Source organism: Mesoplodon mirus (genome assembly GCF_964341445.2).
Source record: "Mesoplodon mirus genome assembly, chromosome: 13".
NCBI lineage: Eukaryota > Metazoa > Chordata > Mammalia > Artiodactyla > Ziphiidae > Mesoplodon > Mesoplodon mirus.
In genome coordinates, this window is record NC_138989.1 from 76,804,328 (window position 1) to 76,824,265 (window position 19,938).

The 19,938-nt window shown below is 43.1% G+C and overlaps 1 protein-coding gene across 2 annotated transcripts in view; it reads left to right on the plus strand.

Moving 5' to 3' along the window:
• Positions 1–205: 205 nt before the first annotated feature.
• The window catches only part of ZCCHC2 (zinc finger CCHC-type containing 2), a gene marked incomplete at its 5' end in the record, with an annotated part of 52,882 nt that continues 33,149 nt past the window's right edge, over positions 206–19,938 (plus strand). For both annotated transcript variants that reach the window (XM_082640755.1, XM_082640754.1), the window contains 4 exons: positions 206–1,129; positions 13,237–13,348; positions 15,909–15,985; positions 18,244–18,315. In XM_082640755.1, the coding sequence (XP_082496881.1) occupies positions 206–1,129; positions 13,237–13,348; positions 15,909–15,985; positions 18,244–18,315 (1,185 nt within the window). The remainder of the gene's footprint in view (positions 1,130–13,236; positions 13,349–15,908; positions 15,986–18,243; positions 18,316–19,938) is intronic.

Here is a 19,938-nt window from a genome sequence, read left to right on the forward strand (position 1 = left end):
CCCGCCTCCGGCCCGGGAAGACTACGCCAGCGACCCCGCCGGCTGGCCACCGCCCCCCTTGCCGGCCGAGACCCGCCCCCGGCCCTCCCTTGGCGGCATGGAGGGGACCAGCTCCTGACGGCCGCGCCGCCGCCTCGGCCCCCGCCCCTCCTCCTGGCCCCTCCCTCCCGCCCCCGCTCGCATGTCCGCGCCGCCTTAGCCGAGGATGCTGAGGATGAAGCTGCCGCTGAAGTCGACGCACCCCGCGGAGCCTCCGCCCGAGGCGGAGGAGCCTGAGGCGGACGCGCGGCCAGGCGCGAAGGCGCCGCCGCGCCGCCGCCGCGACTGCCGCCCCCCGCCGCCGCCGCTCTCGGGCCCGCCGCGGGGCCCCCCGCCGCCGCCGCCACCCGGGGGGCTCGGGCAGCCTGTTGCTGGCGGATCGGCGGCGGGGGCGGGCATGCCGAGCGGCGGCGGCGGGCCCACGGCGGCGCTGCGCGAGCAGGAGCGGGTGTATGAGTGGTTCGGGCTGGTGCTGGGCTCGGCGCAGCGCCTGGAGTTCATGTGCGGGCTGCTGGACCTGTGCAACCCGCTGGAGCTGCGCTTCCTCGGCTCGTGCCTGGAGGACCTGGCGCGCAAGGACTACCACTACCTGCGCGACTCGGAGGCCAAGGCCAACGGTCTCTCGGACCCGGGGCCGCTGGCCGACTTCCGAGAGCCCGCCGTGCGCTCGCGCCTCATCGTCTACCTGGCGCTGCTGGGTTCCGAGAACCGTGAGGCCGCCGGCCGCCTGCACCGCCTCCTGCCCCAGGTGGACTCGGTGCTTAAGAGCCTGCGCGCGGCCCGGGGCGACGGCTCGCGGGGCGGCGCGGAGGACGAGCCCGGCGAGGACGGCGACAACGAGGAGGACGCCGAGAAGGACGGCTCCGGCCCGGAAGGCGGCGGCGCCGAGCCCCAGCCCGGCGGCGGGCTGGGCTTCAGGGCCCAGGAGGAACTGCTGCTGCTCTTCACCATGGCCTCGCTGCACCCGGCCTTCTCCTTCCACCAGCGGGTCACCCTGAGGGAGCACCTGGAGAGGCTCCGCGCCGCGCTCCGCGGGAGCCCCGAAGACGGGGAGGCGGAGCCGTGCAACTTTGGCGGCCCCAGGGCCCAGGTAAGGCGCGCCAGCCTCCCTGCGCCCGCGGGGCGGTTACTGCCCCGGCGGCCTCCTCCGCCTGCCTTTCGGACGCCCCTTGACCGAGCCTCACCCCGGCGCAGGTGGCTCTGCATCCCCAGCCCAGGCTCCCAGCCCCAGAGCACTAATCTTGCGTTTTGCTGGGCCGCTCAGTTGCACTCCCCCCCCGCCCCTACACACACGGGTACCCGCCCTAACAGAATGCTCTAGAAGTCTCTTCCGTGCCGGAGTTGCCACGGAAAACAAGGAGCTCTCAGCCCCGTCCCCCTCTCGGATGAAGGGTCTCGGGACCTTTCTGGCTTTGAGCATCTCGACGTGCTGGGAAAGGCGAAGCGCTAGGGGAGCCTGTGTGTTGGCCGCAGTCAGCCCTGGGCTGAGCTTTCCCTTTCCTGCCGCCTGGCGCTCTGGTCACACGTTTTAAAGCTCTGCCTTGCCCCTCGGTGAGGCGTCCTAAAGGTGCGCTCCCGGCGTGTGGCCCTGTCTTTGATACAGAGGGGCTCTTTTTGCTCAGTGTCTGCCTGAGTTAAAGGGAGTCGTAGGGTCTTTGGCTCCTGCTTAAAGAACTTGATGTTCCCAGGATAAACGTCAGATGTGGAGACCCGCGAAATGACTCAAATTAGATAAGTCGTAGCGCTGGTTGTGTGGGTAAAGAAACCCCACCTGGGACGGTTGGTTATGCTCTTTGCCTCTGGCGTGTCCTGGTTTCTAACGGGTTTGAGTCGTGCTTACACATTTGGGTACGGGGATGTTTGTTGGTCCTTTACTGAGGCATCAGTGTTTTCTAAAAAGTTATTAAACGCCAAAGTGTGGAAGACGAGAATTAAGATAAGTCATTTGTCGCAAACATTAAAGAAAATAGTTTTATTTGGCCAAGAAAGCAATTTAACAATAATCTAGGCCCAATATAAAGTCCTTGAGCGTCACAATTTCATGGAGTAGTAGCTTTTATTTAGAGTAAAACCCGTAGAGTAAGTTTATTTTCGTGGTTCACAACTATTTAAAAAGTATTTATTTGGATGCCATGTTTTTCAACTTAGGTGATCTCCAGGATGATATATTAGGAAGGGGGAGTTTTTTCACTCCTTGCTTGAAAGTTAAACTTATATATCTGCTGTCGTTCAGTACCTTGGAATTTAAACTGGGCATTGTATTTCTCTAATCGCTGTGTGGACTCAGCACCCATAGAACCAAAGGAATTTGGGGGCTGGAAGGGATTTAGGGATAATCTCGGCGGAACCCCTCCTTTTTAAAACAAGGCTTCTGTGAAGTGACTAACTCACATTTTAGGACATACTTTATCAAACTCATGTAGTAACGCTAGTATCCAGAATTTTCTTGGTGAGCTTGAAATACTATCTTCCAGTGTCTACTACTAGCATGCAACTGTGTATCCTGATGGTATAAGCCCTTACCACTCTTCAGCCTACTCACTAAAATAATTCCAAAAAAATCCTGCGCCCGTCGTTAAATTTAGAGAAGCAAGTCTGAACTCAGAAGCAGTACTTATATATCTTAAAAAAAATTGTTTTCTTGTAATAGTATATATTGTAAAGATAACCTTAGAGTGTAGATATAATCAGAATGTCCCACAGTGGAGCAGTTTATATTATTCCATTCGTATCATTTCAACAAGGGTAACCGATTTCTGGTTTTAAATGCTGAGTCTTTTTTTTTTTTTTTTGCCTTTAAAATTTGCTTATAATGTGTTGGAAGGTGACTAGACAAGGAGAGAGAAGCATGAAAACCACAGTAATGAAATTTTTATCTTGACTGCAGTGTGTGGCCTTTTCTGGCAACCAGTGAGTGCTGGGAAGAGTGAACAGAGTGAGGCTGGGCATCCTGCCATTAATTTCAGCGCACCATTACTTCTCAGGCAGTGCCTTGTGCTGTGGCCATCGGTAGAAGTGGGGGAATAAATAACAGGGGATACACACACTACAGGTGGCACTGAAAGCTATTTCTAGACGTTGGTGTTGTGATGAACTTTTTTTCTCCAGTAGTTGTTTAGGGTTACCGTAACAAGTCACTTAAGTCTCACTAAATTGTTACTGCCCCACACTTTCTGCTTGTTGGCGTGGACTCGGAGGCCCTCAGCTGTGGCTTGTTCTGGCCTTGAAGCCATTTCCGCGGATCTTATTGCTCCCAGGCTCTCTCTCTAGAGGCGGCAGATGGGGGTGGATTGATTTCAATCCCTGTTCACTGCAGTCCAACCCAGCTGTACCGCGGCCTTGCGCCGTCGATGCACTAGGGGAAGGGGGGGGCCCACCTCCGAATCTGCAGGGAGGTGCCCGAGGCTCGCGCCCGAGGGCCGCCGCGGACCGGCGGACCGGCGGACGGCGACTGGGGGCCGGTCCTGCGGGGCTCCTCCCCTCGCCCGCCCTGCAAGATGGCGGCCGCCCGCCTCCCACGTGACTGGCGCTGGCCCCGCCCCCGAGGGAGCGGGCTGAGGACGGGCGGCGCTTCCGACGGGGTGTCCCTTAGGCCTGCGCTGGGCGAGGCGGAGTCGCAGGGTCGAGCGAAGAACCCGGTGGATTGCATGGTGCACTCTGGGAATGGCAAAGGGGAGTTCTTGTGGCAGCCTTTTTTGACCCCGGAAGTAACCTTTCAGACCCATACTTGTAACTTCTTCATTGCTTAGGAAGAATTCTATTTCTTCACTAGTGTCTTAAGCATCACCTATATTAAATGGATGAAGTAGAACTAATTGTCTTTTCATTTTCTGTTAGAGTAAGGGTGTACTAGCCATGACTTTTATGGGAAGTTTTAGGTTGGTTTGGCTGCAGCAAGGAATACAAACAGTTCACTTAATAAATGCCTTTGGGGAGAGGCTTTTAGAAGATCACAGTTAAGCAGTGATTATTTTAGTAGCAAATGGGAGCTATTGGGTATCCTCCTCCAGTTACTTACATTTTTCTCTGCAGTGGTTTTCTCAGGTAAGGAGAACTCAGGGAAAATCTCACTTATACCGTAAGTTAATATACCATTAATTTTTCTGCAAATTAACTAATGTAATATATATCGTTTTTTTTTTTTTTTATTACCTTTTGTGGGTTTTTTTATGGGATAGGGGACAGGAAGTGTGTTGTAGAGGCTATCAAAGCCTTGAAGAGTGATAGCCATGTTTGGTAGAGGAGTAGACTTGGAGGCTGAAATTCCAGCTCTGCCATTTACTTTGTAATTTTAACCAGGCCACGTAAATCCGTGAGCCTCACTCTGATCTGTAAAATGGGAATAATAACTTATTTTTAAGGTTATGGTGATTGAATTAAGCAGATATGATGCAAAATAATTCACATGGTCTTGAGCACAAATTCTTTGAGAATGACGTTCAGTGCGTTTTCTTTTCCACTAAGATGCAGCCATCCAGATTGTTACATCAGTTGTTTTCAGGAGTAGGTTTTCTTTTCTTTTTTTTTTTTTTTAACCTAATAGAAGTCTATACATAATAGTATTTTCTGTATTCTCTATTACCATACCTCTAAATTGATTGGTGCTCAGGAAGGATAAGTAACTAAGCTGGTGTATGAGACACATTTGGGGCAGTTTTGTTAATTCTTACATTGTAAAGATTTGGTATGCTACAGATAAGCCCAAAGGGAAGCATTTCTCTGGGTCACAAATCATTAAAATACGTATTTTCCCCATATTGGATTTGGGGATGGGAATAGAGAAAATACGTATTTTGAATTTGGGTTATCCTGAACTCCCGTGCAACCATAATCTGCTTAAATCTTTTTCACATTTCGTTAGGATGATGTAAAGCTATTTTGCAGCTTTGTTAAGTTATGTAATTTTTCGTTTATTTCAGAGTGCAGCCTGGAATCCATGGATAATTAAACATTTTTATGCCTTTTTTATAGAAGCTATTAAATTGGCTGATGTTTAAGCATATTTAATATTTTTGTTCTTCTTGAGAAATTTTAAGCTTAATTTTTTTTTTTTTTTTAAGAAAAGCAAAAAAGAGCCTGAACTACCCTCAAAGCAGACTGAGCTTCACTTTTATCAACCGTGTTTTCCATTATGGAGGACTGTGTTGTCACAGCGCTCCTTTTCTTCACAGAGAGCGCTTTGTTACACAAGCCGCCTTCATCCAGGCTGTGTAAACAGTCACTCCAGAAGGGAAGTGCCTCATCGGGTGCTTATGTTACAGGTGGCAGACCTGCTGGGTGCTCCGCAGTCCGTTTCCTTCTGTTCTTCCCTATGCTCCAGGGAACATTGGGCTTTACTGCCCTTCTAAATGTCTTAGTTCATTAGGCCTGTTTAATGCTCATTCAAGAAATAATTTGAGGTCAGGTTTAGGTTTTGAAGAGGTCATTCTTGCAAGTTATTTGGTCTTTCAAGTTTCAGACTGCCTAGTATTGAATAGGGATCTCATCACCATTTATTGCATGTAACTGCTGTGAAGATGAACGTGATAACGTACATGGAAATGCTTGGTAAACACGAGTGAGATAGGTCAACCCATCTGTCTCTTGATGGTTCCAAGAGTGGATAGCACAATTTGGTTGCAGTGGATGAACAGAAATACAGAAGCCTGAAGAGATGATAGGGGTTGGGTTACAGAGGGCCTTGAAGGTCAGATGAAAGAAACTGGCTGCAGTGGGAGCAGGTGGAAATTTGTGTGTCTCCCTGAAATGTTCACTGTCACTTTAAATTCATATGTATGAAAAGAATGCATCACTGATTTGTAAAAAAAAAAAAAAAAAAGAAAGATCTTCCAGACTCATCCAGTTTTCTCAATGGTACCATTATATTCCTAGTCACTCTGATTTGCTTGATAATCTTAATCCTCTCCACCTCTCATATGCTGAATCCACCCTTCTCTCATCCTTGCTGACACCATTCTGTTTGGGGACTTTTACCTCTGATTCCCTTGCTTTCAGCCTTCCCACTTCTCACCTGTTGGATACCACTGCCAGATACATCTTCCTAAAGCGATATTTAATCATACCATGTTTTCTTACAGTGACTGATGGGACGTGGTCTCTGCTAGGTCTTCGGACTCAGAATCTTTCTTCTGCTCCGTCCTCTCACGTCTGTTCTTTTATTCAAGGCTGACTCATGCCATCACTTCTTGAATGTTGTTCTCTGGAATTGTCCGTATGGTAGTCTTCTCCTAAGACGCTTTGCTGCCTCTGCATTCCAGTAGCGTGTATATTCTGTGTTACAATTTCGGTACGTATCCTATGATTCTTTTTTTTTTTTCTTTTACTTTGAATTATTTTTAACTTAAAATCCAGGAGGGAAGGTCAATTTTATAAGTTCCCCAAAGACTCAGGCCTCACGTCTCATTTTTTTGTCAACATTGCATATATTGTAAGTGTTCAGTCAAAATTGCCTATGCTTCGGATATTTCAAATATAGCTCTGAAAAGTACCATTATGATTAATTGCTGTAAGACAAAGTGCATCAGGAAGTGATTTTTTTGGGGGGGGGTTGGTGAATTATCAGCTACTTTATGGTTACTTGCAGCCATGTCGTATAGGCACAGTTGTTTTGGAAATAATAGAAGGAATTCCTTTAGGTAGAAAGCATGGAACACTATAGATTTGAACTGAAGCTTCAATGAGTGAATGCTGAATAGTTGTGCTTATTAATTATTCTTTCAAAATCAGGTCGTGTGTTATGTACACCACTCCCTAAATTAACTAAGCTTTTGTGTGTAGGGGTGCATATTGGCGCAAACCTATGGATGATGTTTTGATAGGATGGAAAAAGTCACAACTTACAAACTGTATTATTGTTTGGGTAGTTGTAGTTACTGTTGCCCAGTGTTGATCTCTGATCCGTGATTTGCTTGAGGGGTGGTGGGAGCCAGATGTGGAATTGAGATAGTACCTTGCTTATGATCTGAAAGTTAAAAACTTTGGTCACTCAAGTGAGCAGTTCATAACCTAAGAATTGTGGGGTTTTTATGTTTCTTGTTAGGAACGTTTAAATTGGGAGCGTTAAGAAGCATAATGTTCCCTCAGTATAATTGATTCTTGTTTTGGGTATCAAATGCTTGAAATTCTCTAGTGGTCCTGGAAGGAACAGCATGGTTGTGTGTCAGCCACAGTGCTGTGGTATTTGGAGAAGACTTCCTCAGGAAAGAGGTCAAACACTTACAGAGAGGGTGAGGTTGATTGGTTTTGTTAGTTTGGGGAAGGTGCCTGTTCTCCCAGTTGGTATTAAACACAAGTCCTAATGCACTGTTTCCCAACACTAATAATTACCAGCCTATAAGTCACTTTCTGTCAAGGATGCTTCATAAGCTTTATAAGCTACCATTTCCACATGGTCCCAGGAACATTTCTCCACTGGGGGTGAAGGCTGTGCTTCAGCTAGAAGTCCCTGCAGTGCCATTTGGCGGTCAGGCTCCTGAGCCCAGGCTCACCTCCTACCAAGATCCTTTGGTGTCTCCTGTGGGGTGGGGCTGTGTAGGAGAGGGCAGTTCGGTCATACACGGGCTAGGGAGGAGAGACACCTCCTCGCTAGATCCTTTTGTACCCATGCTCCTGGGTGCGTTCTTTTCAACTCACCCAAGAAACATTCTGGCAAAGTGGGGATTTAAAAATCTGGGGGCTGCTAGCCCAGGGATGTAGCAGTTCTTGTTCAGCCTCCTAATTCCAGGGTAAAAGAAGAGATCTTCCCCCTTCTGTGGTAGGAGAGCAGAAGGTTGGTAAAGGAAACAGACGCTGATGTTAAAGAGGGGGGCACCCCAGCTTTGGTCTAGGCCAGAAGCCATTACCACTACTCCCTGCATTCTATACCTTTGTAGTCCAATACAGTTTATATTTTTTCACCAGTCCACCTATCAACTACAGGTGGCGCTATTGAGGTTCAAAGAGCAGAAACACAAAGGGAGTTTCGTAAACATCACATCCAGGCTGGTTCTCCGGTAAAAACTGCCGCCCTCACCTCTTTCATTCCCTACTCCCCTCATCCCCAGTAGGCTTTTGTATCAGTGTTCTTCTGCTAGATCTTCCCTAATTGTGCATCCTACAAGTTCAGTTCTCTAGAAAAGACGATGACATCGACAATTTTAAAGTTTTTTATTTGTAATAAATTCAGAGTTCCCCAGAATACATAGTAAGTTACAGTGAATCAAGTTTCCCACTCCCATCTTTGTTTGATGCACCCAGTTCCAGGCCACTCCTACTCTACACAGGTAGCCACTGTCAGTTCAGAGATGTCATGTTGGGAAGAACTTAACAGAGCCAGGTCTGGTCTGTGGGCTGTGATGGCAAAGTGTATACATGGAATCAGTACATAGTTTAGCACTTCCTCCCACATTCAGTAACTAGGGCGCGCTTACCCATGCTTTAACATAGTGAATTCTGCCACACTCGTCTTGCTGAATCACCTTATTCGCCCATTTCTAGTTAAACAGTAAATTACATAGGAAGTGAATCCATGGTCATAGCAGAAATCCATGGCATACTGTTTCTAAGCTGCTGATTCATTGCTCCCACCTTTCTGCACTTTTGGGTCAGTTTTGTTCTTTGCGGCATAACTTTAATACATTTACCATCCATGTTTCTTCTCACACCAGAACTTGCCTTTTATCAGATTTCTTTGGGTTGGGTTATACTGTTTCATTGAGTAAAGATGAGACAGGTATCTGCTTTTCTACCACATCCTCTCAATTAAAGAGACAGACAATAATTCTTAAATTCGCCTCAGCTTCTTCCCTCTTCTTCTACCAAAATAGATGAAATTTGACATCTCAGTAATGTTTCTAATAATGAATCATTTTCTGACATTCAAAGGAAGACTTTCTATGAATCTTGCTTAAATAATAGCATATGCTTTAGGTACAACCCTGGTTATTTAAAGAAGAGAATCTAAAACCTAGAACTGTGACAGATTACCCCAAAACTTAGTGGCTTAAAGCAACAGCCATTTTATTATTATTTCTCATAATTCTGTGGCCCGGGAATTTAGACAGGTAACTAACAGCAGGGGCGACTTGTCTCTACTCCAGGATGTCTGGAGACACAGCTGGGGACTGGGGGCATCTCTCCCCCTCTCCTCTCTCTGCATGGTTTCTGGCACGGCAGCCTCAGGGGAATTGCACTCCTCAGAGGCTGGCTCAGGACTCCAAGAGCAAGTGTTCCCAGAGGCCCAGCTGCAAGGCTTCTTATGACCTATCTATAGCCATCCCGGAACATCCCTTCCATCCCATCCTACTGCAGTCAGGTCTCTAAAGTCAGCCCAGATCCACTGGTTGGGAATTAGACCCACCTTTCAGTGGGAGGAGTATCAAAAGTATTTTTGGCTATCTTTCATCTACCACAAAAACTTAATAAGGTGTTGTTGTTATATATACTAGTGTTAAATTCTAAGTCTGATTTGATGAGTGTAAAAACTTCTGAAGTTAGTAAAATTAGTAAAAAAAAAACTAACAAATTCATTTTCTGCTTTTGTTTTTTGTTTCTTTCTTAGAAAGAATGTCTTGGTATTTTAAAATGTACAGTCTGCATCAAAGGACTAGAGGGAGTGTGTAGAACATTGGTAGATGAGCTAAAATAAACTCTACCTGCAGTTTGACCTTGGTTAAAGTAAAATGAGACCAGTGTGATCTTTGTTCTAACGATGTGTTTTCAGAGAAGAATCTTTTTAGGACTGTCCAGTCACTTGACTATTTCACAGACTTTCTCCACATTTAAGAGATCTCAAGTATGTAATTGTGATGGGTCTACATGTGTAAAATTGAAATCTGAGCAATCTCTAGAATGAACGAGATACATTACATGACATGTGGATTTGAGCTAACCAGGAGCACGCCATAGGTCAGAAAAAGCTTTACACACTCAAATGAGTTATAGAAAGGAGAAGGGCACACACATACTAATGCTCTTTTTGTTTCTGTGCATTCTTTTGCCGGCTTAGAATTTTTAAACTTTGTCTTCTTAATCCAAGCAGAGAAAATTCTCCTACTTTCCCCTTGGTCCTGATTCTTTTTGTAAAATGCCAATTCTGGCATGTCATCTATATTGCATTTGCATGGGAATCTGAACTTAATAGAAAAAGTGGGCGTAATTCCTTCCTGTACGATTCCATTGAACCAGTAGTTCTCAGATTTTATGGCACCTTCCTCTACGCAGAGGAAAGCACACGTGACATGGAGAGGGGAAACGGCAGAACTGACCACTGTTCACGCTGGGACCAATAAACGCCGTGATTCTGATCTCTGTAGCTCATGAGGCATTAAATTTTTGTTAAATTAATAAAATTTAAAATTTTATAGTTTCTAAATTTAGTCTAAATGATTTTATAGCGTTGGTACATGCTGAGACTTGGTGTTGGGCGGGGACAGAAAACTTAATTAGTAGATATTTCATGGATTGATGAACTTCAGTCCTTGGATAGAAACTCAAATACCATTTTTCTGCCTATCTTATTAAACTAGGAGGCTTTTTACTTGGTTGTTAAATTGTGTTCTTTAAAGTAACTTCAGGCTTTAAAAACGTGATTTTGATTGTGAAGCAAACTACTTTCACACAGTTGCTTCAATATAAAATTTGTGGAGACAACATGATAAAATTATTCTTCTTAATTTTTTATTGTGGTAAAATATAATAACAAAATTTGCTGTTTTAACCTTTTTTGAGCGTACAGCTCAGTGGCAGTAAGTGCGTTCACACCATTGTGCAACCATCCCCACCATCCATGTCCAGAACTTTTCTTTTATCCCACACTGGACCTCTGTATCCATTAAGCAGCTACCCCTTGTTCCCCTCTCTCTGAAGCCCCTGGTAGCCACCATTCTACTTTCTCCATGAATTTGACTACTCTAAAGTACCCCATATAAGTAGAATCATACAGTATTTGTCTTTTTGTGTCTGGCTTATTTCACTTAGCATAATGCCCTCAAGATTCATCCATGTGTCAATTTTATTCCTTTTTAAGGCTGAGTAATGTTCAGTTGTATATATACCACATTTTGTTTATCTGTTCATCAGTGGACATTTGAATTGTTTCCACCTTTTGGCTATTGTGCATAATGCTGCTGTGAACCTTGGAGTACTAATTATCTGCTTGAGCCTCTGCTTTCAGTTCTTTTGGGTGTATACGTAGGAGTGGAATTGCTGGATCATATGATAATTTTATTTTTTTGAGGAACTGCTGTACTGTCTTCCACAGTGGCTGCACTGTTTTACACTCCCACCAGCAATGCACAAGGGCTCCAATTTCTCCACATCTTCACCAGTACTTGTCTGTTTTTTTGGATAATAGCCATTCTGATGGGTATGAAGTGGTATCTCATTGTAGTTTTGCTTCGCATTTCCCGAATGAAAACTGTTGTTTCTTTTATATTTTGCATTCATTTATATTTAAAGGTGTTATTTTAAATTCATGAACTACATATGAACAGTATGGAAAATACTCTATATAAAATGGTTGACCTATTCAGCTAAACTTCCGTTTACACAAGTATTTGAGAGGATTACAGTACTTTATTTATATTGATTTTTGAAGTATTTACAGCAATTTTAGGCCAATGTGGTTGTATTACTTTGTAGTAAATGATATGGTTTGGGTTAGGAAATACATGATTTTGTTATTGTTAGAAGAATTCCTGTATCCACTTTTTTTTTTATTCAGTAATATTGAAATTGGTGAATGCCATTCGAAAGTTGGATGTTGACTTAAGAGGTCGGTGCTCTCCTTCTTAAGTGTTTCTGTGTAGACAGTCTTTACTTCCTTGGGTTTCTAGAACAAGACATACTATAAGGCTGAAGCTTTGCTCCCAAGAGTATCTATTATGATGCCTTATTCCTAGAAATACAGGTGTCAACTGGCAACCCATACTCATTGGCAGGCCAGGATGAATGATGAGACTATAGAACAAAATATATATTTTTAAACATCTTTATTGTAGTATAATTGCTTTACAATGGTGTGTTAGTTTCTGCTGTATAACTAAGTGAATCAGCTATACATATACATATATCCCCATATCCCCTCCCTCTTGCATCTCCCTCCCACCCTCCCTATCCCACCCCTCTAGGTGGTCACAAAGCACGGAGCTGATCTCCCTGTGCTATGTGGCTGCTTCCCACTAGCTATCTGTTTTACATTTGGTAATGTATATATGTCCATACCACTCTCTCACTTTGTCCCAGCTTACCCTTCCCCCCCCCCATGTCCTCAAGTCCATTCTCTATGTCTGTGTCTTTAAATTAGGATTCTTGGAAAGTTTAGGGTCTTCTGTTTACTTCATTTCTCTATACAGTTAAAAAAATTAATGTATATTATTTATTGAAGATTTGCAAAATTGTAATTGGTTCCTGTAACTGACATAATTTTGATCTGAGTAGTGTTTTGAGATTCTGCACATAAAGGGGAGGATAAGATGTGAGTTGTGATAAAGAACGGTGATAAAGCTGTTTTAATTTTTGGCTTACCCAGTGGGTTAGAGTAACAATATATACAAGACAATACTTGAATTCTGAGAGCTGTGTGTAAGATTAGCATGCTCTTCATTACTCCAAGTAGCAGTTCTGGGGTAAAACTTACCTCTAGTTCACTAATGGTAGTGATGGGCTGAGCAAATTCAGTTGCTATTAGATGGTTTAACATTAATAGTAAAGTCATTGTCCCCACACATTCTTGTTTAGAATTGTGTATTGATGATACCTTATAAAAAACTTTTTCCTAACAAAGCATCTTGTTAGACTGTCACTAAGACCAAGTGATGAATAAAAATTGCATAATTATTATAAAAAATACAAATACCCTTACATCTGGGGAATAGCATAAAGGGTACCATCTTTCTATATTTATTCCTTCGATCCTGGTTCACTTTGGTAAAGAATTGACATCATTGGCAGTTCTGAATAGCAGTTTGCAAGGTGTCCCAAGAAACTGGGACAGTAAATAATGGATAGAATATTGCCATTAAATGAAGATAAATATTGATACTTCTTTCCCCACTGCTCTGACACTGTACTTTTCTGCTCTTAATGTGTAATCACCTATTTTATCTCTAAAAATTGCTATTAAAATTATTGCTATTAAAAGTAATCTGGTTTATTTTTGTGGCATTCACTCTTCTTAGTTTCTGTTAAGATTAACATGTGCCCCTCTTTCTCCTCTAGAATGACTCTGCTCATGGTGATTATATGCAAAGTAATGAGGCCAGTTTAATGGAACAAGCCCCGATACCTCATGATGGACTTACTGTGGCACCTCATAGAACCCAGCGAGAAGGTATGCTGTATTTTTCCTAAACTTTAAAACATTTGTACACGAAAAGATTGCAGAGCGCTATTGACATTGGTTAACTCACTCCACTTTCTCCTTTTTGAAGTAGAGAAAGCCTACAGGTCCTGGGTTTAGCTCAAATGCCAGCCCTCCCACTTCCTTGACTCTGTGTCTGGGTTCTGGCTCTGCAGCCCCTGGCCTGTCCCAGCCCACGCTTACTTGGTTCTGCCTTGTGGTCCCTTGTCTTAAATCTGATTGCATACTTCTGGAGGACAAAGACCTTAACCTACTCCCAGAGTATTAGCATAGTGCTTTATCTGTAGAATGTGCTCAGTGTCTACTGAAGAAATTAATTTTACAGAAGTTCACTGCAAGAGAGTGAAGAAATTCCTTACAAGCCCGTTCTTCCTGCAGTAATGCAGTTTTCAGGAGGACTGGGTGGAGGAGTGAAAGGACATTGTCACCTGAAAAGAAATGAGTTCAGATATTCTCTTCTCACATCTGGGGAGTCCGTTAACCTGTATTGAGGGAAATTTGAAATGGCAAGTGTAGACTGCCACCTGGGCGGTCTTAGAAGGGTGAAGGATGTTCAGTTAGCGTCACACTCAGTTATAACAGCTTTGAATTGATGTTGTTTTGCTTCCTTTTAATTCCAGTAATAATCCTTTCGTGTAATGCATTTTTCTTCACGGAGGAAAAATAGGTGTGAATGTTTAATGTTTAGAAAATGTCTACAGAATTACCACTTCTATTCAATACTATTAAACTACTCGAATCATGAATGAACTGCTTCAGCCAGGCTCAGTGAGCCTACCAGTAACCTAAAGCAGAGTTTGGTTTTGCAGTGAAGGTCCTTTTTTTAAAAAAAGTAAAGATATTAAAAAAAAAACCATAAAGACTACATCAAAAAGGTAACAATTAACTGTAACGTGGTACTCATAGATGGTTTTTCCTTTATTCTTAATTTGTAAACAAATGTACACAGTCCATGCTTTTCAGTTTTAATTTATGAGGGTTAGGGGATCTCCTGTTATCAGCCATTCCTCACCACATACTCCTCTGTTTTCCTCATCTTGATTCTGATAGATCACAGCAGGTATAACTTGAAATCAAGGCTGAAGCCATAGCCATATTCCCGTACCCACACTGCCCCAGTGGTCCCCTTCCCTAGAAGTAAAGCTGCTTCATATTTTGGAACATTGATTAGTGCAGGTGGTTTTTATTTAATAGCATCATCCTTCACATAATTTAATAGAACAGCTTTTGGAAACAGCAGACTCTCACTTCCCCACTTTGGCTTTTATCATACTGCAGCAGTTGTGAGCAATTGAAGGCTTCTCACCTGGCTTCTGAGATTTTCTTTTGTCCCATTCTCAACATTTCTCACCCACCAAGGGAAATTGGCCCAGAAGCAGGCCACCAAACACTATACATTTGGAAAGTTAACACAAAATACTGGTAATGGTATCTCCTTAGTTTATTATACCTGTTTACCAGCAAATTTCTGTAATCTTATGTTTCCTGCTTTCTCAGTGCCCACCTTCTGTGATCTACAGCAATCTTAATTCTTCCTGTATACTTTTGTTACTTTGTATATTCTACTTCGCCTATTTTAACTTCTTCTTTTAAGGCAGAGTGAGTCCTTCCCTTTTCTTCTCCATCTCCTGTCCCCTGAATCCAAGTGACGTTCTGTTGAGTCACTTTCCTAACTTCTTCCCTGTGACCTTTATCATCTTCATGACTATTTCTTCTACTTACACCGTGAGCAACAATCTTTTTTTTTTTTTTCCTTAAGTCCTTATATTATGCTTAGTAGACTGGCTCTTTTCAATTTGTAAAGAGATTTACTTGCTAAGGTGATAACTTTTACTGAAGGGTGTATGAAATGAGTAGTTCGGGGATTTGCACTTCTGCTTATTCACGAGTAAGCTGACCATCTTATCTAGTTCAATTCAGAGTAATTGTTCTTAAGCCATTAATGTAATTTATAATCACTATTTTATCTGTATAATAAATTTTGCTACAGTGAACCATCATAGTTTGTTATAATGTTAAGTTTGTGTTACTGTTATATGATATTAAGGGTCACATTCGAGAAAAACAATTTTTAAATTCTCAATTGGAAGGAAATTTTTACCAGTTCATATTACTTTTGAAGGGTTTTTTCCCCCCAATTAAAAAAAATTTTCTAGTTTACACCTAATATGCATAAATAACTGAATGACTCTAAAGTGCTGTATTTGTGGTAATCTGAATTAACAGTTCTGAAGATTTCATCTAGAAAAATAATCTTCACTGCAGGCGCCTTTTATTATTTATCTTTGGTGCTCAGCAGAGTGCTTGAAATGACTTCAGCCATTCAGCATGCTTAGTGGCTATAGAAATAAATTATTTCATGGATGGACAGCACATTGCTGTGCTTCTGGGTTTTTTTGTTTTATTTCATGATTAAGGCTAGTAGTAAAGATGAAGATAAATAGCTTAATCGTTTGGCTTTGTCAGGTTGGGTAACTGAAATATGTATCTAGTCTCTGTAGAACAAGTCAGCATGTTTTCTTTCTTTCAGCTGTACACATTGAGAAGATAATGTTGAAAGGAGTCCAGAGAAAAAGGGCTGACAAATATTGGGAGTACACCTTCAAAGTAAGCTACTCTCATCACCCAAAAAGATATCTCATACTATGTTAAATGATCTTTTGGAAAGAATGAAAATTGATCTTTGGAACAACTTAATGGCAGGTTTGCCAATTTAAGGGAAGCTATACCCATGTCTGTGTCTGTCTTAATTAAGGGAATGTACTGTTTTCAGTATATACTGCATGGTTTGCCAAGTGTTAAAAATTGTATCACATTAAAGTTACTCTGACAGTTTTATTAAAAAGAAATAAGAGCCTTAGATTTAAGGTGTAAGATATATCTTTAAAAAGTGAAAGTAAACATTCATCAGTATTTTTAAAAATCAAGATCACAGGCATTGTCTTTTCCTGGTATTTTTCTCCTCCTCTTCTTTCTCCAAGGCTTTTATTTTCTGGCCTTTGTTGGCTTTTCTTATCTCTAATTGCTCTGCTGTCATTCTGGCCTTCACACAGCTTTCTGATTAACTGCAGAGCCCAGCTCTGTTAGTCCCCACGGCTCCTTTTTGCCTGTTGACTGTGATGTGCATTCCGAGTCCACGTCTGCCTTCCTCCTGTCAAGCCCTTCCTTCTGACGTGGGACTGCCCACGCCTTGAAGCCACATGGAAGGACGCTGTGTTTCTGTGCGTCCTCACTTCACTTCCTACCCAAAGGTATTGCTTGCCCAACTTTAGCTGTACTTGTCTCACAAAGTCATTTCAGATCCTCCAGCAGAACGTTTTTTCATTCATCCCAGGTGTACCACCATCATCCCTTTCCCAGATTCTTAATTTGGGTTACATGATTTTTCTTTCCAGAAGGCTGTCATCTCATAGAGAGCAGGAATCTTCATCCTCTGCATCTCTCCATATCTGACTTGCTTAGTACATTAGTTGGAGTTTCAGGACTCTGGCTTCTGCCTTCTTCTGTGAGAAATATCCTCAGTTTTCAAATTTTAAGTCCTTATCTCCATGTTTCACCTACGTTTTGTAACATTTAACACAAGTCCCCCTGCTCTCTTCATTCAGTTAGACCACCTCTCCTTTTGTTGCTGGAGCTCTAAGCGCATTCCTTCCTTAAGGCCTTCGTTGTCCTCTGGCTCTGGAACGATATTCCCCCAGACCCTGGCACAGCTGACGTCCCTTCAGCTCACACACAGGCTCAACGGCCCCTACTCTGAGGCTTTTCTTGGCACCCCTCTGACGTGCTTCTCCCAGCTCCTGCTGCATGCCCAGCTCGTTTTCTTTGGAGCACTGATCACTGATGGAACTCCTTGTACATTCATTGGCTCTAATCTGACTCCTGCACTAGACTCTGACCTCAGCCAGCAGAGGCTTCACTGTCTTGTCCACTCCTGTATCCTTTCGTAAGAACGGTGTCTGACACAAGTAGCTGCTCAACAAACATTTGAATAACTAAAAATCATTTAAAAGATGTGCCAGTTCATAAGGATATTTGTTTGAGGGTTGCTAGATAAAACCTTGTATGTATTCTTAAGTATCTGGTTAATTGTGGCATGATTGGTTGGTAAGGCTTATGTATTAGCATAGTTCAAGTATTCACTCAGCTCAAATAATTGTGAAGTAGAAATTATTAGTGGGCTACCATCGGGTCCACTGGGTTAAAGGTATCCAAGAAGTAGGTGGGTAATAGATTTTAGTTCTGGCTCTTCTGCTTACCTAGAGTTGAATCTAAGTAAGTTAACCTTTTTGAGTTTTAGTTTCTCCATCTGAAAACGGAGGTAGTCATATCTGCCTCATCTACGTTAATAGGATTGTAAAGCGTTAAGATAAAGATGAAATCTTTTCATAAACCATAAGTCCCCATAAAAATGCAATACAGTACTACCAAACAAGGGCAGTAAACTTGGTATTTCTCTTAAGAATGTATATTTAATAAGTTCCAGGAGATCGAGTTTTTCTTTTTTCTTGGGGCATAGATCTGTGCTGTCGAAGTGTCATTCTAGAGTCCCTACAATGTCACCAAAAGGAATGTAAGACATTTCCCTTTCTGAAAAATTACTAAAATATAGTCACATTTTTAGAAGACAGCTTGTTTTGAAAACCATGTGCTTTGAAAGGAGTTATTAAAATTTTTTAAGTAGAATGTCAATATACAGTTAATTTTAACAGTTTTGAAGAAATTATGACAATACCAGATGAACTTTATATTTCTAATTGTTAATCTTGATAAAGTTAAAGTAAGGTCATTTGTTTTACACATGGCTTTTTTCCAGTCAGTTCCTGCCTAAGAAATAACTGTATAACGTGTTTTTTTTTTTTAATCAGGTAAATTGGTCTGATCTTTCAGTCACAACAGTAACAAAAACCCACCAAGAACTACAGGAATTTCTCCTGAAGGTACAAGTATAGATTTTGTTGTTAAAATGATTTTTACGTGATATACAGCAGGGGTCCCCAACCCCCGGGCAGCGGGCAGGTAGCGGTCCTCGGCCTGTTGGGAACTGGCCGCGCAGCAGGAGGTGAGTGGCGGTGAGCGAAGCTTCCCCTGCCGCTCCCCATCGCGCCCCATCGCTGGCATCACTGCCTGAACCATCCCATCCCACCACCCCCCTGCCCCGGTCCATGGAAGAATGGTCTTCCACGGAACCGGTCCCTGGTGCCAAAAAGGTTGGGGACCACTGGTACACAGAATCCAAAAACCTTAGTACCAAAACAAACACCAGGAAAATTAAAGCGTGTGTATAGAGGCTGGCTTACAACTCTCCATGAACATTGCTGTAGAAAATGTCATGTTATTTTAAACATAGATTTTGTTACCTTACATTACCAATATAAGGAATTGATGGTTTTCCACATTAAAAAAAAAGGGCGGGGGGAACCTTATTCCTGGTTCCTTGCTGAGATGTGTATCGTTGGTGGCTCTGCGCCTGGCGCCCGACAGGGTCTCTCCTCTGGGTTTCCCTAAACTTTATCTACTCTTTGTATTGACAGATTTCACTTTTCAGTCACAGAATTTCTCTAAAGACTTAGGTGTTTTTTTTAAAAAAATGCAGCCCAGGGCCTCCCTGGTGGCGCAGTGGTTGAGAGTCCGCCTGCCGATGCAGGGGATATGGGTTCGTGCCCTGGTCCCGGAGGATCCCATATGCTGCGGGGCGGCTGGGCCCGTGAGCCATGGCCGCTGGGCCTGTGCGTCCGGGGCCTGTGCTCCGCAGCGGGAGGGGCCACAGCAGTGAGAGGCCCGCGTACCGCAAAAACAAAAAAAAAAAAATGCAGCCCGAAATAAATAATTTGCTCTTCAAAATCACAATAATTAATGGTCCCCCTGCTTAGCCAACATCTGAATATAGTGTTTTTTCCATAGGACCAATGCCTTATCAGGTTATATGAAATAATTGGCAACTAGCATACCTCTAGGAACGAATTGCCGATTATGAAATATCCTTTCAAGTTTACCATATGTCTCTTTTCCTTTTCATCTTCCTCTTAAAATCATCTACATAAGCTGTCCGCTTGACAACCTGTACATACTGACAGTCTTTTAACTTCTGTGGAGGCTGTTGAACTGCACCTAAAGTTTGCCATAGTGAGGAAGGTCAGTGAGTTTGCTGTAGCGAGTTTGAAGCCAGTGCTTTCCAATCCTTTTTTCCATATCCGTAGCAGCCTCTGTCCTCCACATCCTGGCCTCCTTCCCCTGCTGCTCCTTGACAGCTGTGTCTGGCACCTGTGTTGTTTCTCCTTGCCAGAAAGGAAGCTCCATGAAGGCAGGGTTCTTGTTTCATCCTCACTGCTGTATCCACAGTGCCAGAAACAGTACTTAGGACGGGGTCGGAGTTTGAACTATATGTTGACTCAATGAATGAATGGATTAATGGGGAGAGTTGCAAAAACCAAATTGTAATGAGATTTTGTAGATGCTTATCCGTCAGGCCTCAGTGTTTTTAAAGAAAAACTTGTACCGAGGTGTGAATGCCTTCCAGCATGCTGAGCTTGTGCTGTGGCTGAGCCGGGGCCCTGGAGGTG